This window comes from Electrona antarctica (assembly GCF_951216825.1).
Source record: "Electrona antarctica genome assembly, chromosome: 16".
NCBI lineage: Eukaryota > Metazoa > Chordata > Actinopteri > Myctophiformes > Myctophidae > Electrona > Electrona antarctica.
In genome coordinates this window covers 1,132,251-1,158,246 of record NC_136797.1, presented here as the reverse complement: position 1 = coordinate 1,158,246, position 25,996 = coordinate 1,132,251, and the positions used below count along the sequence as shown (strand labels likewise).

Here is a 25,996-nt window from a genome sequence, read left to right as displayed (position 1 = left end):
GGATGAGACGCCATCTATATCTATACTGGATGAGACGCCATCTATATCTATACTGGATGAGACGCCATCTATATCTATACTGGATGAGACGCCATCTATATCTATACTGGATGAGACGCCATCTATATCTATACTGGATGAGACGCCATCTATATCTATACTGGATGAGACGCCATCTATATCTATACTGGATGAGACGCCATCTATATCTATACTGGATGAGACGCCATCTATATCTATACTGGATGAGACGCCATCTATATCTATACTGGATGAGACGCCATCTATATCTATACTGGATGAGACGCCATCTATATCTATACTGGATGAGACGCCATCTATATCTATACTGGATGAGACGCCATCTATATCTATACTGGATGAGACGCCATCTATATCTATACTGGATGAGACGCCATCTATATCTATACTGGATGAGACGCCATCTATATCTATACTGGATGAGACGCCATCTATATCTATACTGGATGAGACGCCATCTATATCTATACTGGATGAGACGCCATCTATATCTATACTGGATGAGACGCCATCTATATCTATACTGGATGAGACGCCATCTATATCTATACTGGATGAGACGCCATCTATATCTATACTGGATGAGACGCCATCTATATCTATACTGGATGAGACGCCATCTATATCTATACTGGATGAGACGCCATCTATATCTATACTGGATGAGACGCCATCTATATCTATACTGGATGAGACGCCGCCATCTATATCTATACTGGATGAGACGCCATCTATATCTATACTGGATGAGACGCCATCTATATCTATACTGGATGAGACGCCATCTATATCTATACTGGATGAGACGCCATCTATATCTATACTGGATGAGACGCCATCTATATCTATACTGGATGAGACGCCATCTATATCTATACTGGATGAGACGCCATCTATATCTATACTGGATGAGACGCCATCTATATCTATACTGGATGAGACGCCATCTATATCTATACTGGATGAGACGCCATCTATATCTATACTGGATGAGACGCCATCTATATCTATACTGGATGAGACGCCATCTATATCTATACTGGATGAGACGCCATCTATATCTATACTGGATGAGACGCCATCTATATCTATACTGGATGAGACGCCATCTATATCTATACTGGATGAGACGCCATCTATATCTATACTGGATGAGACGCCATCTATATCTATACTGGATGAGACGCCATCTATATCTATACTGGATGAGACGCCATCTATATCTATACTGGATGAGACGCCATCTATATCTATACTGGATGAGACGCCATCTATATCTATACTGGATGAGACGCCCATCTATATCTATACTGGATGAGACGCCATCTATATCTATACTGGATGAGACGCCATCTATATCTATACTGGATGAGACGCCATCTATATCTATACTGGATGAGACGCCATCTATATCTATACTGGATGAGACGCCATCTATATCTATACTGGATGAGACGCCATCTATATCTATACTGGATGAGACGCCATCTATATCTATACTGGATGAGACGCCATCTATATCTATACTGGATGAGACGCCATCTATATCTATACTGGATGAGACGCCATCTATATCTATACTGGATGAGACGCCATCTATATCTATACTGGATGAGACGCCATCTATATCTATACTGGATGAGACGCCATCTATATCTATACTGGATGAGACGCCATCTATATCTATACTGGATGAGACGCCATCTATATCTATACTGGATGAGACGCCATCTATATCTATACTGGATGAGACGCCATCTATATCTATACTGGATGAGACGCCATCTATATCTATACTGGATGAGACGCCATCTATATCTATACTGGATGAGACGCCATCTATATCTATACTGGATGAGACGCCATCTATATCTATACTGGATGAGACGCCATCTATATCTATACTGGATGAGACGCCATCTATATCTATACTGGATGAGACGCCATCTATATCTATACTGGATGAGACGCCATCTATATCTATACTGGATGAGACGCCATCTATATCTATACTGGATGAGACGCCATCTATATCTATACTGGATGAGACGCCATCTATATCTATACTGGATGAGACGCCATCTATATCTATACTGGATGAGACGCCATCTATATCTATACTGGATGAGACGCCATCTATATCTATACTGGGATGAGACGCCATCTATATCTATACTGGATGAGACGCCATCTATATCTATACTGGATGAGACGCCATCTATATCTATACTGGATGAGACGCCATCTATATCTATACTGGATGAGACGCACGCCATCTGGGTGAGACGCCATCTATATCTATACTGGATGAGACGCCATCTATATCTATACTGGATGAGACGCCATCTATATCTATACTGGATGAGACGCCATCTATATCTATACTGGATGAGACGCCATCTATATCTATACTGGATGAGACGCCATCTATATCTATACTGGATGAGACGCACGCCATCTATATCTATACTGGATGAGACGCCATCTATATCTATACTGGATGAGACGCACACCATCTATATCTATACTGGATGAGACGCCATCTATATCTATACTGGATGAGACGCCATCTATATCTATACTGGATGAGACGCCATCTATATCTATACTGGATGAGACGCCATCTATATCTATACTGGATGAGACGCCATCTATATCTATACTGGATGAGACGCCATCTATATCTATACTGGATGAGACGCCATCTATATCTATACTGGATGAGACGCCATCTATATCTATACTGGATGAGACGCCATCTATATCTATACTGGATGAGACGCACGCCATCTATATCTATACTGGGATGAGACGCCATCTATATCTATACTGGATGAGACGCCATCTATATCTATACTGGATGAGACGCCATCTATATCTATACTGGATGAGACGCCATCTATATCTATACTGGATGAGACGCCATCTATATCTATACTGGATGAGACGCCATCTATATCTATACTGGATGAGACGCCATCTATATCTATACTGGATGAGACGCCATCTATATCTATACTGGATGAGACGCCATCTATATCTATACTGGATGAGACGCCATCTATATCTATACTGGGTGAGACGCCATCTATATCTATACTGGATGAGACGCACGCCATCTATATCTATACTGGATGAGACGCCATCTATATCTATACTGGATGAGACGCCATCTATATCTATACTGGATGAGACGCCATCTATATCTATACTGGATGAGACGCACGCCATCTATATCTATACTGGATGAGACGCCATCTATATCTATACTGGGTGAGACGCCATCTATATCTATACTGGATGAGACGCACGCCATCTATATCTATACTGGATGAGACGCCATCTATATCTATACTGGATGAGACGCCATCTATATCTATACTGGGTGAGACGCCATCTATATCTATACTGGATGAGACGCACGCCATCTATATCTATACTGGATGAGACGCCATCTATATCTATACTGGATGAGACGCCATCTATATCTATACTGGATGAGACGCCATCTATATCTATACTGGGTGAGACGCCATCTATATCTATACTGGATGAGACGCCATCTATATCTATACTGGGTGAGACGCACGCCATCTATATCTATACTGGATGAGACGCACGCCATCTATATCTATACTGGATGAGACGCCATCTATATCTATACTGGATGAGACGCCATCTATATCTATACTGGATGAGACGCCATCTATATCTATACTGGATGAGACGCCATCTATATCTATACTGGATGAGACGCCATCTATATCTATACTGGATGAGACGCCATCTATATCTATACTGGATGAGACGCCATCTATATCTATACTGGATGAGACGCCATCTATATCTATACTGGATGAGACGCCATCTATATCTATACTGGGTGAGACGCCATCTATATCTATACTGGATGAGACGCCATCTATATCTATACTGGGTGAGACGCACGCCATCTATATCTATACTGGATGAGACGCACGCCATCTATATCTATACTGGATGAGACGCCATCTATATCTATACTGGGTGAGACGCCATCTATATCTATACTGGATGAGACGCCATCTATATCTATACTGGATGAGACGCCATCTATATCTATACTGGATGAGACGCCATCTATATCTATACTGGATGAGACGCCATCTATATCTATACTGGATGAGACGCCATCTATATCTATACTGGATGAGACGCCATCTATATCTATACTGGATGAGACGCCATCTATATCTATACTGGATGAGACGCACGCCATCTATATCTATACTGGGTGAGACGCCATCTATATCTATACTGGATGAGACGCCATCTATATCTATACTGGATGAGACGCCATCTATATCTATACTGGGTGAGACGCCATCTATATCTATACTGGATGAGACGCCATCTATATCTATACTGGATGAGACGCCATCTATATCTATACTGGATGAGACGCACGCCATCTATATCTATACTGGATGAGACGCCATCTATATCTATACTGGATGAGACGCCATCTATATCTATACTGGATGAGACGCCATCTATATCTATACTGGATGAGACGCCATCTATATCTATACTGGATGAGACGCCATCTATATCTATACTGGATGAGACGCCATCTATATCTATACTGGGTGAGACGCCATCTATATCTATACTGGATGAGACGCCATCTATATCTATACTGGATGAGACGCCATCTATATCTATACTGGATGAGACGCCATCTATATCTATACTGGATGAGACGCCATCTATATCTATACTGGATGAGACGCCATCTATATCTATACTGGATGAGACGCCATCTATATCTATACTGGATGAGACGCCATCTATATCTATACTGGATGAGACGCCATCTATATCTATACTGGGTGAGACGCACGCCATCTATATCTATACTGGATGAGACGCCATCTATATCTATACTGGGTGAGACGCCATCTATATCTATACTGGATGAGACGCCATCTATATCTATACTGGGTGAGACGCCATCTATATCTATACTGGATGAGACGCCATCTATATCTATACTGGATGAGACGCCATCTATATCTATACTGGGTGAGACGCCATCTATATCTATACTGGATGAGACGCCATCTATATCTATACTGGATGAGACGCCATCTATATCTATACTGGATGAGACGCACGCCATCTATATCTATACTGGATGAGACGCCATCTATATCTATACTGGATGAGACGCCATCTATATCTATACTGGATGAGACGCACGCCATCTATATCTATACTGGATGAGACGCCATCTATATCTATACTGGATGAGACGCCATCTATATCTATACTGGATGAGACGCACGCCATCTATATCTATACTGGATGAGACGCCATCTATATCTATACTGGATGAGACGCACGCCATCTATATCTATACTGGATGAGACGCCATCTATATCTATACTGGATGAGACGCCATCTATATCTATACTGGATGAGACGCCATCTACATCTATACTTGGTGAGACGCCATCTATATCTATACTGGATGAGACGCCATCTATATCTATACTGGATGAGACGCCATCTATATCTATACTGGATGAGACGCCATCTATATCTATACTGGATGAGACGCCATCTATATCTATACTGGATGAGACGCCATCTATATCTATACTGGATGAGACGCCATCTATATCTATACTGGATGAGACGCCATCTATATCTATACTGGATGAGACGCCATCTATATCTATACTGGGTGAGACGCACGCCATCTATATCTATACTGGATGAGACGCCATCTATATCTATACTGGGTGAGACGCCATCTATATCTATACTGGATGAGACGCCATCTATATCTATACTGGGTGAGACGCCATCTATATCTATACTGGATGAGACGCCATCTATATCTATACTGGATGAGACGCCATCTATATCTATACTGGGTGAGACGCCATCTATATCTATACTGGATGAGACGCCATCTATATCTATACTGGATGAGACGCCATCTATATCTATACTGGATGAGACGCCATCTATATCTATACTGGGTGAGACGCCATCTATATCTATACTGGATGAGACGCCATCTATATCTATACTGGATGAGACGCCATCTATATCTATACTGGATGAGACGCCATCTATATCTATACTGGATGAGACACCATCTATATCTATACTGGATGAGACGCCATCTATATCTATACTGGATGAGACGCCATCTATATCTATACTGGATGAGACGCCATCTATATCTATACTGGATGAGACACCATCTATATCTATACTGGATGAGACGCCATCTATATCTATACTGGATGAGACGCCATCTATATCTATACTGGATGAGACGCCATCTATATCTATACTGGATGAGACGCCATCTATATCTATACTGGATGAGACGCCATCTATATCTATACTGGATGAGACGCCATCTATATCTATACTGGATGAGACGCCATCTATATCTATACTGGATGAGACGCCATCTATATCTATACTGGATGAGACGCCATCTATATCTATACTGGATGAGACGCCATCTATATCTATACTGGATGAGACGCACGCCATCTATATCTATACTGGATGAGACGCCATCTATATCTATACTGGATGAGACGCCATCTATATCTATACTGGGTGAGACGCCATCTATATCTATACTGGATGAGACGCCATCTATATCTATACTGGATGAGACGCCATCTATATCTATACTGGGTGAGACGCCATCTATATCTATACTGGATGAGACGCCATCTATATCTATACTGGATGAGACGCCATCTATATCTATACTGGATGAGACGCCATCTATATCTATACTGGGTGAGACGCACGCCATCTATATCTATACTGGATGAGACGCCATCTATATCTATACTGGATGAGACGCCATCTATATCTATACTGGATGAGACGCACGCCATCTATATCTATACTGGATGAGACGCCATCTATATCTATACTGGGTGAGACGCCATCTATATCTATACTGGATGAGACGCCATCTATATCTATACTGGGTGAGACGCCATCTATATCTATACTGGATGAGACGCCATCTATATCTATACTGGATGAGACGCCATCTATATCTATACTGGGTGAGACGCCATCTATATCTATACTGGATGAGACGCCATCTATATCTATACTGGGTGAGACGCCATCTATATCTATACTGGATGAGACGCCATCTATATCTATACTGGATGAGACGCCATCTATATCTATACTGGATGAGACGCACGCCATCTATATCTATACTGGATGAGACGCCATCTATATCTATACTGGATGAGACGCACGCCATCTATATCTATACTGGATGAGACGCCATCTATATCTATACTGGGTGAGACGCACGCCATCTATATCTATACTGGGTGAGACGCCATCTATATCTATACTGGGTGAGACGCACGCCATCTATATCTATGCATCAGGTCTCTGTCATCATCATCATTTTTCGACCGCGGTCGAGATCGTGGATTTCACAATATCACGCCAGACCTCCCGGTCCTTCATTGCCATCCCCAGTTCCTGCTTACTGATGCATGTGTCCCTACTAGCGATGACATCATGTGTCCCTAGCGATGACATCATGTGTCCCTAGCGATGACATCATGTGTCCCTACTAGCGATGACATGTGTCCCTAGCGATGACATCATGTGTCCCTAGCGATGACATCATGTGTCCCTAGCGATGACATCATGTGTCCCTACTAGCGATGACATCATGTGTCCCTACTAGCGATGACATCATGTGTCCCTAGCGATGACATCATGTGTCCCTAGCGATGACATCATGTGTCCCTAGCGATGACATCAGGGAAGGACAGTTTTCTACCTCTGGTCTGCTTCGAGGCAGGACTCCAGAGAAGAAGGGAAGATATAACCTCATTGTCAGCTCTGTAGGACTCTGTCTGTGTGTAATCCACGTAACTGGAGAACCGTTCGCTCCACCGACTTCACATTCAACCTGCATGAAGGAACACATTCATAATAATAATAACAACTAGAACTGCACTCTGTCGACCGCTACAAACTCTCAAATCTCAGCCTCTCTGTAAAACATTGAAATTACTTGGTTGTCAATGGTTACGTAATTACGATATGTTTCAATATTGGTTGGGTAACAGGTAACGTACGTATGTATGTATGTATGTATGTATGTATGTATGTATGTATGTATGTATGTATGATATATGATATGATATGATATATTACTTTATTGTCAGTTCGCACTGAAATTCGTTTTGCGACCCAGCGGCCTTGTATGCAATACATATACACATTTGACATAACACAGGACAAAGAAAAAGAAATAAAATACAGTTACATACATAGAGAACATAAGGGCAGAAAGCAATGTCCACAGCTCAGTCTAGTTCTGGCCAAAATCCTGATTAAGCCTCAGAGTTGATTGATGGACAAAAGACCTCTTCAGTCTGACCTTATTGTATGCTGGAACACCATATCTCCCCCCTGGGGGGCCCCAACATTAACCCGGCATATGTATCAATGTCTGGTTATAACTGGCTGTTGATGGTGACATAATGAAGATATGTATCAATGTCTGGTTATAACTGGCTTTTGATGGTGACATAATGAAGATATGTATCAATGTCTGGTTATAACTGGCTTTTGATGGTGACATAATGAAGATATGTATCAATGTCTGGTTATAACTGGCTTTTGATGGTGACATAATGAAGATATGTATCAATGTCTGGTTATAACTGGCTTTTGATGGTGACATAATGAAGATATGTATCAATGTCTGGTTATAACTGGCTTTTGATGGTGACATAATGAAGATATGTATCAATGTCGGGTTATAACTGGCTTTTGATGGTGACATAATGAAGATATGTATCAATGTCGGGTTATAACTGGCTTTTGATGGTGACGTAATAAAGATAGGTTTCAGATTACATACATGTATACATACAGACATTACCTTTAATTCACCCGACACTGAAACATTATCCTAATTATGTCACCATCGACATCTAGTATATATACCTCAGCATGCGACCACAGTACTTGCGCGCTCTGCTTGCGCAAGTAACAAGTAATAATAATAATAATATTTAATGTTTTTCAGCATGTATTTAAGCTGGAGCAGGAGGAGTACATGAAGGAACAGATTCCCTGGACTCTGATCGACTTCTACGACAACCAGCCGTGTATCGACCTGATCGAAGCCAGACTGGGGATCCTGGATCTACTGGACGAGGAGTGTAAGGTAGGATCTGTAGATCTGCTAGATGTAAGGTAGGAACATCATTCAGCAGCCTCTAGGGGCTCAGACGGTTGAGCTAACCGTCAGCCTGGCTCAGCGGCCTCTAGGGGCCCAGACGGTTGAGCTAACCGTCAGCCTGGCTCAGCAGCCTCTAGGGGCCCAGACGGTTGAGCTAACCGTCAGCCTGGCTCAGCAGCCTCTAGGGGCCCAGACGGTTGAGCTAACCGTCAGCCTGGCTCAGCAGCCTCTAGGGGCCCAGACGGTTGAGCTAACCGTCAGCCTGGCTCAGCAGCCTCTAGGGGCCCAGACGGTTGAGCTAACCGTCAGCCTGGCTCAGCGGCCTCTAGGGGCCCAGACGGTTGAGCTAACCGTCAGCCTGGCTCAGCGGCCTCTAGAGGCCCAGACGGTTGAGCTAACCGTCAGCCTGGCTCAGCAGCCTCTAGGGGCCCAGACGGTTGAGCTAACCGTCAGCCTGGCTCAGCGGCCTCTAGAGGCCCAGACGGTTGAGCTAACCGTCAGCCTGGCTCAGCGGCCTCTAGAGGCCCAGACGGTTGAGCTAACCGTCAGCCTGGCTCAGCGGCCTCTAGAGGCCCAGACGGTTGAGCTAACCGTCCGGGCTTAGGAACATGATTTAGCTTGTAGATCTTGTAGATCTGCTATTATGTAAAGTAGGGACTCAATCAATACATTTAATGTAACCCATTAAGACCTGAGGAGCTGATTCTACAAATGTCTCTAAAGTCAGTTTTATGAGAGAGAGGGTTTTTTTTTTACTACTTTCTATATCAGTGGTTCTCAAACCATTTCACGTCAAGGACCCCAAAAAGTATCTGTAATCGGCCACCAACCCCCATCTGAAAACATGTTGTTCCAGGGACCCCCCATATTCAAAGATTTGTGCGACGTTTTCAAGACTTAAAAAAAATAGCAGATCTACAAGCTCTCGTAGCGCGGCACTCTGTGTCTCCCCTGAACGCAGCATTCATCTGTGTAGAAATCCATGTCGTACGCCTCGAAAATAACTGATCTACAAGCTCTCAAACGTGCTGCAGCGTGACACGTTGAGAGCTTGTAGATCTGCTTTTTTTCCCCCTCTGCACGTCTGTGTTGTTTTCCAAGGTTCCAAAGGGAACCAATATGAACCGTCCTTGTTGTTTCAGGTTCCAAAGGGGACGGACAGGAACTGGGCTCAGAAGCTGTACGCTCAGCACGGCGCCAGCGCTCACTTCCAGAAGCCTCGCATGTCCAACCAGGCCTTCATCATCATCCACTTCGCCGACAAGGTGAGACTTTTACAATGTAGTCATTTATCAGACGCTCTTAATTCAGAGCCATTTACATTAACACTTTAATCGCTCAGAGTTATTTAATCCATTACATTATAGCGCCCATTCCATTTATAAACACGGACCCCTTTCCGGGCGGACCGGCGGAAGTTGTTGATGTTAGCTAACAATAGCCACACCACTCTAGAGTCGATCGACAACAACGGGAGACAAGAATAAATCTATCGCGACTAGCGACTGGACCGCGGAGCGCCGTCTAACACAGGATCTTTTTTTATAATTAGACGGGATGATTTAGATCGCGAGTTATGAACGTTTTAAGATTTTCGTTTTCATCAGCTAAACAGGGGAGGGAGTTTTTCGTTGACGTCTCACTCTTGCACAACACCGAGGATTGCCCAACAGGCGCTCCCAGGCTGTGGAGCCATGCGATCCATTCTCATATCAATAAACTTCGTCTTTTGGACAATACTTCGTCCTGGGCGTCGGGCGTTACTAATAGAAAGGACAAAGACAAAGAAAGGACCCCCTTCTGAAAATATGTTGTTCCAGGGACCCCCCTTCTGAAAATATGTTGTTCCAGGGACCCCGCCCCCAGAGGCAAAGATTTGAGTTAAAATCTGTCACTCTGAAAGAATATATATTCAAAGATCTCCACCACATTTTCGCAATTTTTCAAAAATAGCAGACCTACAAGCTTGTAGCGCGACACTCGGTGCCGCGCTACGAGCTTGTAGATGTGCTATGTTTCAACAGCTAAAGCATAACATAATGCTTAAAATTAGGGCTGTCAAATGATTAAAAATTTTAATCAGATTAATCACAGCTTCAAAATTAATTTAATCATGATTAATCACCATTCGAACTATGTCCAAAATATGCCATATTTTCCTGTATATTGTTGTGGAAATGTTAATATAAATGACAGAAAGCGGATATAAATTAGTTTTTTTTAATGTTTTTTGTTTTCTAATGCATTTATATATGATGTGAGCATTTGTAGGCCTAGCCTACACTTTGAGTTAAATTAACACTGGCTTTTGGCCATGTAGACTGGGTCCCCCATGAGGAAGTCACTAATGTTGCTCTGGAGAGGGAAGTCTGGAACACTCTGGTGGAGCTGTTGCCCCGCGACCCGACCACGGATAAGCGGTTGAAGATGGATGGATGGAGACTGGGGTCCCAGTCCAGAGATACAAATCATAATGAAATGGCCTAGGCTACTTTCTATCAATTTAATTTGGGGGTCCTTGAAATTAAAATGGCTGAGAATCAATGGGTTAAACTGTAGACTATAGTTAATTCACAAAATACAATAACATGGCACATAACCATTTTTGAAACAGGGCTTGATTTAGAAAAGCCTATATTTTGCGCTAAAGTAAAATATTGAATAACATATAAATGTAGGTTTTAAGGCTAGAATGGCATTGTAGAGAAGTGGACTATAGTGAGAGACGAGATTTAATTGTCTCTCTTACATTGCGGGACTGCAGGACTGCAGGACTCTGGAGTTAGTTGTGAATGATCAGCTTCAGTCAGTGTTTTGGTTCGTCCTGGAGTTGTGCATTATCTGCGCTGTGCACAGCAGCACAGGAGAACTGTCTTTATATCCATGGTCGTTTTCAGTTGCTTTCCATGCGCGACACAAAAGTACCATGTGTTTGTTTTGGTAATAGCCTATACTGCAGGCGCAGCCATGCTGATGCACGTAATCGCGTTGGACAAAACGAAACCAGGCGGACCAACGTTAATGGCTTAATGCACGTAGGACCCGCATTTTCAAACTGTCCACAAGTTGCGACGGACCCGACGGTACTATAAAATGTTGTGAGGGATTCTTGCAGCGCGCTGCGTCTGAGCCTGATAGCTAAGTACACAGCACTAGTAGTGTGCGTGTGTGCATGCGTGCGGAGGAAGAAGACTGGAGGAGGTGTGTGTGTGTGTGTGTGACTGTGTGTAGCCTAATGATGATCCAAAGGGGCTTTGCTAGGCACTGTAGGCAGACAAAGTAACGCAACAGAGTTACAGAATCAAACCACTTGGCAACCCATTGAACCCAACAACAATACACAAGCTACAGTGTATCTCTCTAGTGTTGTTCAATCATGACTGTGCGCTACACAGTGACAGATTTGTTATGCACTGGACGTTCCTGAGCCGCGCACACGGGCGCACGTTAGGGGCTTATACTCTAAGGTTAGGGGGAACACTGCGCATGCGTTAATTGCGTTAAATATTTTAACGCAATTAATTAATCAATTTATTATTGACAGCATTACTTAAAATACCAAAAGGGGTTCCCGCCCAGAATGGGTTAATCAAGAACAAAAAGCATGGCAATACATCACATACATAAAAAGTAGTATTCATGAAACATGCGTAAGCTAAGAACATAACAGTGGAGTATCTATATAATGAAACTATACATATAAACTATACATACTATACTATACATATATATACTATAAAGTGCTATTACTACAGAAAATGCAATTCTAATGCTATCTAAGTCTACATAAAGTGCTATCTAAGGGGCTAGGGCAAGTGCTACGGGCCATGATGGAGTCTGAAAAGGTGGGTTTTCAGACTACGGTGGAAGATTGGGAGTGAGTCTGTAGTTCTGACGGCAATGGGAAGTTCATTCCATAGTTTAGATTGGGAGTGAGTCTGTAGTTCTGACTGCAATGGGAAGTTCATTCCATAGTTTAGATTTGGGAGTGAGTCTGTAGTTCTGACTGCAATGGGAAGTTCATTCCATAGTTTAGATTGGGTGTGAGTCTGTAGTTCTGACTGCAATGGGAAGTTCATTCCATAGTTTAGATTGGGAGTGAGTCTGTAGTTCTGACTGCAATGGGAAGTTCATTCCATAGTTTTAGAGCCAGAAGGGAGCAGAGTCTGGGACGTGTGGAGCGTTGTCCCGGCGTTGAAGGTACTTCCAGCTTCCCTTCGTTGGCTGATCTGAGTGTGCGAAAGGGTTTTTAGGGTTCGATCATACTTGCAAGATATGGGGGGGAAATAATTTTGTCGATTTTGACACTCTCTAAAATACCCTGGACAACGCTCCACACGTCCCAGACTCTTCTCGCTTCTCTAAAACACCCTGGACAACGCTCCACACGTCCCAGACTCTTCTCCCTTCTCTAAAACACCCTGGACAACGCTCCACACGTCCCAGACTCTTCTCCCATCTCTAAAACACCCTGGACAACGCTCCACACGTCCCAGACTCTTCTCCCTTCTCTAAAACACCCTGGACAACGCTCCACGCGTCCCAGACTCTTCTCCCTTCTCTAAAACACCCTGGACAACGCTCCACACGTCCCAGACTCTTCTCCCTTCTCTAAAACACCCTGGACAACGCTCCACACGTCCCAGACTCTTCTCCCTTCTCTAAAACACCCTGGACAACGCTCCACGCGTCCCAGACTCTTCTCCCTTCTCTAAAACACCCTGGACAACGTTCCACGCGTCCCAGACTCTTCACCCTTCTCTAAAACACCCTGGACAACGCTCCACGCATCCCAGACTCTTCTCCCTTCTCTAAAACACCCTGGACAACGCTCCACGCGTCCCAGACTCTTCTCCCTTCTCTAAAACACCCTGGACGACGCTCCACGCGTCCCAGACTCTTCTCCCTTCTCTAAAACACCCTGGACGACGCTCCACGCGTCCCAGACTCTTCTCCCTTCTCTAAAACACCCTGGACAATGCTCCACACGTCCCAGACTATTCTCCCTTCTCTAAAACACCCTGGACAACGCTCCACGCGTCCCAGACTATTCTCCCTTCTCTAAAACACCCTGGACAACGCTCCACGCATCCCAGACTCTTCTCCCTTCTCTAAAACACCCTGGACAACGCTCCACGCGTCCCAGACTCTTCTCCCTTCTCTAAAACACCCTGGACAACGCTCCACACGTCCCAGACTCTTCTCCCTTCTCTAAAACACCCTGGACAACGCTCCACGCGTCCCAGACTCTTCTCCCTTCTCTAAAACACCCTGGACAACGCTCCACGCGTCCCAGACTCTTCTCCCTTCTCTAAAACACCCTGGACAACGCTCCACACGTCCCAGACTCTTCTCCCTTCTCTAAAACACCCTGGACAACGCTCCACGCGTCCCAGACTCTTCTCCCTTCTCTAAAACACCCTGGACAACGCTCCACACGTCCCAGACTCTTCTCCCTTCTCTAAAACACCGTGGACAACGCTCCACACGTCCCAGACTCTTCTCCCTTCTCTAAAACACCCTGGACAACGCTCCACGCGTCCCAGACTCTTCTCCCTTCTCTAAAACACCCTGGACAACGCTCCACGCGTCCCAGACTCTTCTCCCTTCTCTAAAACATCCTGGACAACGCTCTACGCGTCCCAGACTCTTCTCCCTTCTCTAAAACACCCTGGACAACGCTCCACACGTCCCAGACTCTTCTCCCTTCTCTAAAACACCCTGGACAACGCTCCACGCGTCCCAGACTCTTCTCCCTTCTCTAAAACACCCTGGTCAACGCTCCACGCGTCCTAGACTCTTCTCCCTTCTCTAAAACACCCTGGACAACGCTCCACGCGTCCCAGACTCTTCTCCCTTCTCGAAAACACCCTGGACAACGCTTCACGCGTCCCAGATTCTTCTCCCTTCTCGAAAACCCCCTGGACAACGCTCCACACGTCCCAGACTCTTCTACCTTCTCTAAAACACCCTGGACAACGCTCCACACGTCCCAGACTCTTCTACCTTCTCTAAAACACCCTGGACAACGCTCCACACGTCCCAGACTCTTCTCCCTTCTCTAAAACACCCTGGACAACGCTCCACACGTCCCAGACTCTTCTCCCTTCTCTAAAACACCCTGGACAACGCTCCACACGTCCCAGACTCTTCTCCCTTCTCTAAAACCCCCTGGACAACGCTCCACACGTCCCAGACTCTTCTCCCTTCTCTAAAACCCCCTGGACAACGCTCCACACGTCACAGACTCTTCTCCCTTCTCTAAAACACCCTGGACAACGCTCCACGCGTCCCAGACTCTTCTCCCTTCTCTAAAACACCCTGGACAACGCTCCACGCGTCCCAGACTCTTCTCCCTTCTCTAAAACACCCTGGACAACGCTCCACAAGTCCCAGACTCTTCTCCCTTCTCTAAAACACCCTGGAAAACGCTCCACGCGTCCCAGACTCTTCTCCCTTCTCTAAAACACCCTGGACAACGCTCCACGCGTCCCAGATTCTTCTCCCTTCTCTAAAACACCCTGGACAACGCTCCACACGTCCCAGACTCTTCTCCCTTCTCTAAAACACCCTGGACAACGCTCCACACGTCCCAGACTCTTCTCCCTTCTCTAAAACACCCTGGACAACGCTCCACGCGTCCCAGACTCTTCTCCCTTCTCTAAAACACCCTGGGCAACGCTCCACGCGTCCCAGACTCTTCTCCCTTCTCTAAAACACCCTGGACAACGCTCCACGCGTCCCAGACTCTTCTCCCTTCTCTAAAACACCCTGGACAACGCTCCACGGGTCCCAGACCCTTCTCCCTTCTCTAAAACACAGTTTTGTATGTGTTTTGGTGGCAGGTGGAGTATCAGTGTGACGGCTTCCTGGAGAAGAACCGAGACACCGTCTATGAAGAACAGATCAATATCCTGAAAGCTAGTAAAGTATGAACTGTCTGTCTGTCTGTCTGTCTGTCTGTCTGTCTGTCAGCCCTATATGATAGCAGATCATTATATATATTTATATATTTATGTATATTTCAGTTCCAGATGGTAGCAGATCTGTTTCAGGACAAGCAGCCGGTCGTCACCGGTTCCTCCTCCAAGCCTTCCAGCAGGGTGAACGTCAGAGCTGCCAAACCCACCCCCAAGACCCCCAACAAGGACCACCGCAAGACCGTAGGACTGCAGGTAAACCCACCCCCCAAAGCCCACCCCTAAGACCCCCAAACCCACCCCCCAAAACCCACCCCTAAGACCCCCAAACCCACCCCTAAGACCCCCAAACCCACCCCCCAAAACCCACCCCTAAGACCCCCAAACCCACCCCTAAGACCCCCAAACCCACCCCTAAGACCCCCAAACCCACCCCCAAGACCCCCAACAAGGACCACCGCAAGACCGTAGGACTGCAGGTAAACCCACCCCCCAAAACCCACCCCTAAGACCCCCAAACCCAACCCCCAAAACTCACCCCTAAGACCCCCAAACCCACCCCCCAAAACCCACCCCTAAGACCCCCAAACCCACCCCTAAGACCCCCAAACCCACCCCCAAAACCCCCAACAAAGGCCACCGCAAGACCATAGGACTGCAGGTATGTTGAAACCACCCCCAATACCTCCCATTGGACTATAGGTTAGTTAGCTCCACCCCCTACAGACCCTGTGACCCCCAAATGGACACTAATTAGCCCCGCCCCCGTGGACCCCCATTAGAAGAGATATTCCAGCCAGGGACCCCCATAAGAGAAGATTTGTACGGCTCTAGCAGTGATTCTCAACATGTTTAATTTCCCAGTTTGACATGCATTAGTCTATGGTGGCATTTCTATCTCTGGGACCCCAATTTAGTATATTGTAAAATCACTGTTAATTTAATTCTGAGTGTACAAATGGAACCAAATGGACCCGTCTGTACACTCGGACTCCTTTTACACGGCGACCATCTCCAGATAAAACGGCAAAGTCCCTCGCTAGGTGGCGGTAACGGGCTGCCAAATAGACCAGTCACCCACGTTACATACAAGAAGAAGAGCCAGCTCCCCCTTCACGCAACCCTATCGGGGTTTTGCTATTCAACATTAATGTTACATTATAGCTGAATATTGGATGTTAAAACATTTTTTTTTAATAATATTTATCTGTGTCTCTCTAGAAACTAAAGAGACACGACAGTAAACAATACCGTATATGTCTCCATTTCCATTGGGAAATGTGTTGGAGAATAGTTAGTATAGAAAATAATAGAACATTACAAATCTATAACAAATCAGAACACAACGTGGTTGTGGCCGTCGCTCGCTGTCTGCTTTCTATAAAGAGGTGAAAGACAGGCTGACTGACAGCCCAGAGCATGCAGGCGGAGCGCGCCACGGGATGGTTATATATTTTATAATACATTAGGCTACATAAACGCGGCTGCCACCTATCACAATTAAGGCATTTTATTTACATCATGGTTTTACATTCACCATCGCTGATGAGCAGCGCTTTGTAGGCGAGGAGGGAGGCTTGTTCAGGAACTCCATTATATCATAATTATTAAGGCTGTCAAAGTTAACGCGTTAATCGTGCGTTAACTCAAAGTCCTTTTAACAGCGTTAATTTAATTAACGCGCGATTAACGCACGGTGAAGTTTGACAGAATGGTTGAGAGACGCATTCATGTGAATGCAGGCAGTCAGTGAGCCCCGCCTCTCTCCCCACTCTCTCTCCCAGTGACTCGTCCGTCAGCCTGTGCAGGACCGGTGCGCAGAGTGTAGCCCATAGATATAGATATAGTTGAGCTGTGAGCACTCGAGTCGTCGCGTTCGTTGGACTCGTTATTAATTCATTTGCTCCACAATGTGTTAGATCAGAAGCTCTTTGAATTGGGCATTGGGCAAGAGCAAAACTCTGGCAGTTTTGGTTGACAAACATAGAAGTCAGTTGTGATAGCTTGATGCTACACAGACCATGCTAATGCTAAAGCTAATGTTGACAGCCTGACTGTGCGTGCGTGCTTACAGGAGAGAGAGCTCTCGCCTGTGTGTGTGTGTGTGTGTGTGTGTGTGTGTGTGTGTGTGTGTGTGTGTGTGTGTGTGTGTGTGTGTGTGTGTGTGTGTGTGTGTGTGTGTGTGTGTGTGTGTGTGTGTGTGTGTGTGTGTGTGTGTGTGTGTGTGAGTGAGAGACTGTGTGTTGAGTTGAGTTTATGATTTCGTTTCCCTCTTCCATGGCATTTGCAATAAAGCAAGCATTCTCCCATGTTGATAAGAGTATTTAAAACTTGAAAAGCAGTGGTTCTGATTGAACCAGTGGTCCGGGGACCACCAGTGGTCCCTGAGGGGGTTCCAGGTGGTCCCCAGCTAAATGATGGAGAGTTGGTAACCAAATGAACCCTTATAAATCTTTAACTCTTGAGAGTGTAAAATGAAACCAAGTGTGTCCATTTGGTTCAATTTTACACTCAAGAGTTGAATAATTGTTAAACAGCTGCATTACTTAAGTTAATTTAAGTCTACACAATTAGAGAACTTAGAAAACATGTTATTTTGATCAACATGGCCTGTTATCTCTCCTAATGGTAGGCCTACCAACATCAATACAGTTCTTTAGTTTGGGTCTGGAAGGCTAAATGTCATCAAATGGTGGTCTGTGGCTCAAATGCAGAATACATAATGGACCTTGATATGAAAAATCTTGAAAACCACTGATTTAAGGTATATTTAGAATGGATAAAAAATATGCGATTAATTTGCGATTAATCGGCGATTAACAATGGGCAATCATGCGATTAATCGCGATTAAATATTTTAATCGACTGACAGGCCTAATAATTATGCATCAATGTAATAATATATGCGCTGCGAGCCAACGTGAGCCATGATGTCATAAGTTTTGCGGATTCACCGTTTTGCCTGTTTACACGGAGTTGGGATAAAACGGCGTTCTCAAAGATTTCCACTCTGGGAGGTGGTTTCACTTTGTTGCGTTTTCACCTCCTGAAAACACCCTTCTCGTCGTAACGGACCCCAGCAAACGATACTTTATTTTGCCGTTTCTTATGAACACCGTTCTCGTGTAAAAACCACCTCAGAGTTACAGACCCGTACGGGTCCATTTGGTTCCAAACTTAACTTATCATTTAGCTGGGGACCCCCTGGAACTCCCTCAAGGACCCCTGGGGGTCCCTGGACCCCACCTTTGGAACCACTGGTCTAGTGGATCTGTAGATCTGATAAAAGGGCCACAGTGAGGGGAAATAAGTACAAATTCCATTCATGTAATCTAAGGTCCTAAAATATTGTGTGTATGTCCTCACAAACTTAGTAAAACGTGTGTGTGTGTGTGTGTGTGTGTGTGTGTGTGTGTGTGTGTGTGTGCGTGTGCGTGTGCGCGTGTGCGTGTGTGTGTAGTTCCGCAGTTCCCTCCACCTCCTGATGGAGACGCTCAACGCCACCACGCCTCACTACGTCCGCTGCATCAAACCCAACGACGTCAAGGAGAGCTTCATGTAAGACACACCCCCTCGTTAACATAACCACACCCCCTCGTTAACATATCGTTCCTGATTGTGTCGCGCTTTACGCGAATCACACACACTTGCGGGATGTTCCCGCGTGTGTGGCCCTCCAGGCGCCAGGGCCCTCCAGGCGCCTGGAGGGCCCTCCAGGCGCCAGGGCCCTCCGAGGGGTTGACTTGGCCCTGTGTGTTGCTGCGCTGCGTATGTCAGTCAGCCAGCCAGTCAGCCAGTCAGTCAATCAGTCAGTCAGTCAGCCAGTCAGCCAGTCAGCCAGTCAGTCAGTCAGTCAGCCAGCCAGCCAGTCAGTCAGTCAGTCAGTCAGTCAGCCAGTCAGCCAGTCAGCCAGCCAGTCAGCCAGTCAGTCAGCCAGTCAGCCAGCCAGCCGGCCAGCCAGCCAGCCAGCCAGCCGGTCAGGGTCCATAAATGAGTAGCAGTGTCTCGGTCACATGCTGTCTCTCCTGCTGGCTTCTCAGAGCTCTGTGACTGAGAGCTGTGTTTCTCTATCAGTGGGACATCGTACCAACGCAGAGCTCTGAGGCTCAGTGATTCTCTCTATCGTTTGGACATCGTACCAACGCAGAGCTCTGAGGCTCAGTGATTCTCTCTATCGTTTGGACATCGTACCAACGCAGAGCTCTGAGGCTCAGTGATTCTCTCTATCAGTGGGACATCGTACCAACGCAGAGCTCTGAGGCTCAGTGATTCTCTCTATCAGTGGGACATCGTACCAACGCAGAGCTCTGAGGCTCAGTGATTCTCTCTATCAGTGGGACATCGTACCAACGCAGAGCTCTGAGGCTCAGTGATTCTCTCTATCAGTGGGACATCGTACTATATGTGCTCAATGTTGAGGAACAGACTCAGGTAGGACCATCGATGGATGGATGGATGGATGGATGGATCGTAGAGGTGTGTGTCGGCACTGCCCTCACTCACAATTAGATTAGGATTCACCAGGGAACGATTCAATTCACAATTTAGACGCTATCAGACGCTCTTAATCCAGAGCGATTTACAATAGGCAAGAACAAAAAGCATGGCGATACCTCGTATACATTAAGTATGTCATGAATCGTACGTAAGCCAATATCAGAACGTAACAGTGGAGTGTAATTAAACTATGCATATATACTTTATATTATTCTTCATCGAAGTTCCATGAGTTGCTATTTTATTAGATTTTACGATGCGTCTATATCGTCTATATAATTCCATAGTTTAGATTGGGAGTGAGTCTGTAGTTCTGACTGCAATGGGAAGTTCATTCCATAGTTTAGATTGGGAGTGAGTGTAGTTCTGACTGTAATGGGAAGTTCATTCCATAGTTTAGATTGGGAGTGAGTCTGTAGTTCTGACTGTAATGGGAAGTTCATTCCATAGTTTAGATTGGGAGTGAGTCTGTAGTTCTGACTGTAATGGGAAGTTCATTCCATAGTTTAGATTGGGAGTGAGTCTGTAGTTCTGACTGCAATGGGAAGTTCATTCCATAGTTTAGATTGGGAGTGAGTCTGTAGTTCTGACTGTAATGGGAAGTTCATTCCATAGTTTAGATTGGGAGTGAGTCTGTAGTTCTGACTGTAATGGGAAGTTCATTCCATAGTTTAGATTGGGAGTGAGTCTGTAGTTCTGACTGCAATGGGAAGTTCATTCCATAGTTTAGATTGGCAGTGAGTCTGTAGTTCTGACTGTAATGGGAAGTTCATTCCATAGTTTAGATTGGCAGTGAGTCTGTAGTTCTGACTGTAATGGGAAGTTCATTCCATAGTTTAGATTGGGAGTGAGTCTGTAGTTCTGACTGTAATGGGAAGTTCATTCCATAGTTTAGATTGGCAGTGAGTCTGTAGTTCTGACTGTAATGGGAAGTTCATTCCATAGTTTAGATTGGGAGTGAGTCTGTAGTTCTGACTGTAATGGGAAGTTCATTCCATAGTTTAGATTTGGAGTGAGTCTGTAGTTCTGACTGTAATGGGAAGTTCATTCCATAGTTTAGATTGGGAGTGAGTCTGTAGTTCTGACTGCAATGGGAAGTTCATTCCATAGTTTAGATTGGGAGTGAGTCTGTAGTTCTGACTGTAATGGGAAGTTCATTCCATAGTTTAGATTGGGAGTGAGTCTGTAGTTCTGACTGTAATGGGAAGTTCATTCCATAGTTTAGATTGGGAGTGAGTCTGTAGTTCTGACTGTAATGGGAAGTTCATTCCATAGTTTAGATTGGGAGTGAGTCTGTAGTTCTGACTGTAATGGGGAGTTCATTCCATAGTTTAGATTGGGAGTGAGTCTGTAGTTCTGACTGCAATGGGAAGTTCATTCCATAGTTTAGATTGGGATTGAGTCTGTAGTTCTGACTGTAATGGGAAGTTCATTCCATAGTTTAGATTGGGAGTGAGGCTGCAGTTCTGACTGCAATGGGAAGTGCATTCCATAGTTTGGAGCCAGAAGGGAGAAGAGTTTGGGACGTGTGAATGGCAAGTGCACGGTTACGTGCACTTATTCGTCCTTTTTTTTGCATATTTTCCTCCATTTAAGTGTGGGTCATGACCCAAAGAATAAGGTCGCGAATACAAGCGGCCAAAATGAGTTTTCTTCGACGGGTGGCTGGCATCTCTCTTAGAGATAGGGTGAGAAGTTCAGTCACACGAGAGAGACTCTGAGTAGAACCACTGCTCCTTCACCTGGAAAGGAGCCAGCTTAGGTTGTTCGGGCATCTGGTTAGGATGCCTCTCGGGCGTCTCCCTAGGGAGGTCCTCGAGGCACGTCCCACTGGGAGGAGACCCCGGGGCAGACCAAGGCGCAGTTGGAGGAAACACATCGACTCACTGGCCTTGGAACGTCTTGGAATCCCCCAGGAGGAAGTCACTAATGTTGCTCTGGAGAGGGAAGTCTGGAGCTCTCTGGCGGAGCCGTTGCCCCCGCGACCCGACTACGGATAAGCGGCTGAAGATGGATGGACAGATGTATTCCTCCATTTTTGCGGTTATGTGCGGTTCTTGGCCTGTGTTTTGGGAATATTTTCATTTTCCTCTTCATTTTATCAATTTATTCTTACCCCCGGAGCCAACAAGGTATGGCAGCTGCCGTAGCTCGCCATACTCAATTGACGGCACTGGCGTGGCGCTGTGAGCTTGTAGATCTGCTATTTTTCACAATGTTTATCTGTGCAACTGAGATCAAACTAAATGGAACTAAATGGAATGCCTCACCCAGTTCAAATTTTCAAATCAGATTATTATCGGGTGGCGGTGGTTCAGCGGTAGAGTGGCTGGATGGTAACCGCAAGGTTCCCGGTTCGATCCCTGTGGGCTCCCCCAGAGTTAGTGTGGAAGTGTCCTTGAGCAAGACTCTGAACCCCTGATTGCTCCTGATGTGCAGGTTGTTTACCATTTATGTTTGGGGGGGGGGGGGGGGGGGGTCTCCAGTTCAAATATTACCTAAAAAGCAGATCCAATTCATCGCCAAACCATAATAAATATATTGCTAATTTTATATTCAATGAATGTATATTCCATCCATGCATGAGTTGTCCTGAGACTGAACTGGCTTTTAGTAAACTAGACCTGTACGTGTCCGTCGGCCACCGGCCTACTGTACACTAGGCCTGTACGTGTCCGTCAGCCACCAGTCTACTGTACACTAGACCTGTACGTGTCCATCGGCCACCGGCCTACTGTACACTAGACCTGTACGTGTCCATCGGCCACCGGCCTACTGTACACTAGACCTGTACGTGTCCGTCAGCCACCAGCCTACTGTACACTAGACCTGTACGTGTCCGTCGGCCACCGGCCTACTGTACACTAGACCTGTACGTGTCCGTCAGCCACCAGCCTACTGTACACTAGACCTGTACGTGCCTGTCGGCCACCGGCCTACTGTACACTAGACCTGTACGTGTCCGTCAGCCACCAGCCTACTGTACACTAGACCTGTACGTGTCCGTCGGCCACCAGCCTACTGTACACTAGACCTGTACGTGTCCGTCAGCCACCAGCCTACTGTACACTAGACCTGTACGTGTCCATCGGCCACCGGCCTACTGTACACTAGACCTGTACGTGTCCGTCGGCCACCAGCCTACTGTACACTAGACCTGTACGTGTCCGTCGGCCACCGGCCTACTGTACACTAGACCTGTACGTGTCCGTCAGCCACCAGCCTACTGTACACTAGACCTGTACGTGTCCGTCGGCCACCAGCCTACTGTACACTAGACCTGTACGTGTCCGTCGGCCACCGGCCTACTGTACACTAGACCTGTACGTGTCCGTCGGCCACCAGCCTACTGTACACTAGACCTGTACGTGTCCGTCGGCCACCAGCCTACTGTACACTAGACCTGTACGTGTCCGTCATCCACCGGCCTACTGTACACTAGACCTGTACGTGTCCGTCAGCCACCAGCCTACTGTACACTAGACCTGTACGGGTCCGTCGGCCACCAGCCTACTGTACACTAGACCTGTACGTGTCCGTCAGCCACCAGCCTATTGTACACTAGACCTGTACGTGTCCGTCGGCCACCATCCTACTGTACACTAGACCTGTACGTGTCCGTCAGCCACCGGCCTACTGTACACTAGACCTGTACGTGCCCGTCAGCCACCGGCCTACTGTACACTAGACCTGTACGTGTCCGTCGGCCACCAGCCTACTGTACACTAGACCTGTACGTGTCCGTCGGCCACCAGCCTACTGTACACTAGACCTGTACGTGTCCGTCAGCCACCAGCCTACTGTACACTAGACCTGTACGTGTCCGTCGGCCACCGGCCTACTGTACACTAGACCTGTACGTGTCCGTCGGCCACCAGCCTACTGTACACTAGACCTGTACGTGTCCGTCGGCCACCAGCCTACTGTACACCAGACCTGTACGTGTCCGTCAGCCACCGGCCTACTGTACACTAGACCTGTACGTGTCCGTCGGCCACCGGCCTACTGTACACTAGACCTGCACGTGTCCGTCGGCCACCAGCCTACTGTACACTAGACCTGTACGTGTCCGTCGGCCACCGGTCTACTGTACACTAGACCTGTACGTGTCCGTCGGCCACCGGCCTACTGTACACTAGACCTGTACGTGTCCGTCAGCCACCAGCCTACTGTACACTAGACCTGTACGTGTCCGTCAGCCACCAGCCTACTGTACACTAGACCTGTACGTGTCCGTCGGCCACCAGCCTACTGTACACTAGACCTGTACGTGTCCGTCAGCCACCAGCCTACTGTACACTAGACCTGTACGTGTCCGTCGGCCACCGGTCTACTGTACACTAGACCTGTACGTGTCCGTCGGCCACCGGCCTACTGTACACTAGACCTGTACGTGTCCGTCATCCACCGGCCTACTGTACACTAGACCTGTACGTGTCCGTCATCCACCGGCCTACTGTACACTAGACCTGTACGTGTCCGTCAGCCACCAGCCTACTGTACACTAGACCTGTACGTGCCTGTCGGCCACCGGCCTACTGTACACTAGACCTGTACGTGTCCGTCAGCCACCAGCCTACTGTACACTAGACCTGTACGTGTCCATCGGCCACCAGCCTACTGTACACTAGACCTGTACGTGTCCGTCGGCCACCGGCCTACTGTACACTAGACCTGTACGTGTCCGTCAGCCACCGGCCTACTGTACACTAGACCTGTACGTGTCCGTCGGCCACCAGCCTACTGTACACTAGACCTGTACGTGTCCGTCGGCCACCAGCCTACTGTACACTAGACCTGTACGTGTCCGTCGGCCACCAGCCTACTGTACACTAGACCTGTACGTGTCCGTCGGCCACCAGCCTACTGTACACTAGACCTGTACGTGTCCGTCGGCCACCGGCCTACTGTACACTAGACCTGTACGTGTCCGTCGGCCACCGGCCTACTGTACACTAGACCTGTACGTGTCCGTCGGCCACCAGCCTACTGTACACTAGACCTGTACGTGTCCGTCAGCCACCAGCCTACTGTACACTAGACCTGTACGTGTCCGTCGGCCACCAGCCTACTGTACACTAGACCTGTACGTGTCCGTCGGCCACCAGCCTACTGTACACTAGACCTGTACGTGTCCGTCGGCCACCAGCCTACTGTACACTAGACCTGTACGTGTCCGTCGGCCACCAGCCTACTGTACACTAGACCTGTACGTGTCCGTCAGCCACCAGCCTACTGTACACTAGACCTGTACGTGTCCGTCGGCCACCAGCCTACTGTA

At 46.7% G+C, this 25,996-nt stretch overlaps 1 protein-coding gene across 1 annotated transcript in view; it reads left to right on the top strand.

The window, feature by feature from the left end:
• Positions 1 to 25,996, top strand: part of myo5b (myosin VB) — a 183,614-nt gene that overhangs the window by 50,106 nt on the left and 107,512 nt on the right. Inside the window, exons 12-16 of the mRNA XM_079525228.1 lie at positions 9,143 to 9,283; positions 10,441 to 10,563; positions 16,144 to 16,227; positions 16,327 to 16,473; positions 19,679 to 19,776. Of these exons, the coding sequence (XP_079381354.1) occupies positions 9,143 to 9,283; positions 10,441 to 10,563; positions 16,144 to 16,227; positions 16,327 to 16,473; positions 19,679 to 19,776 (593 nt within the window). The remainder of the gene's footprint in view (positions 1 to 9,142; positions 9,284 to 10,440; positions 10,564 to 16,143; positions 16,228 to 16,326; positions 16,474 to 19,678; positions 19,777 to 25,996) is intronic.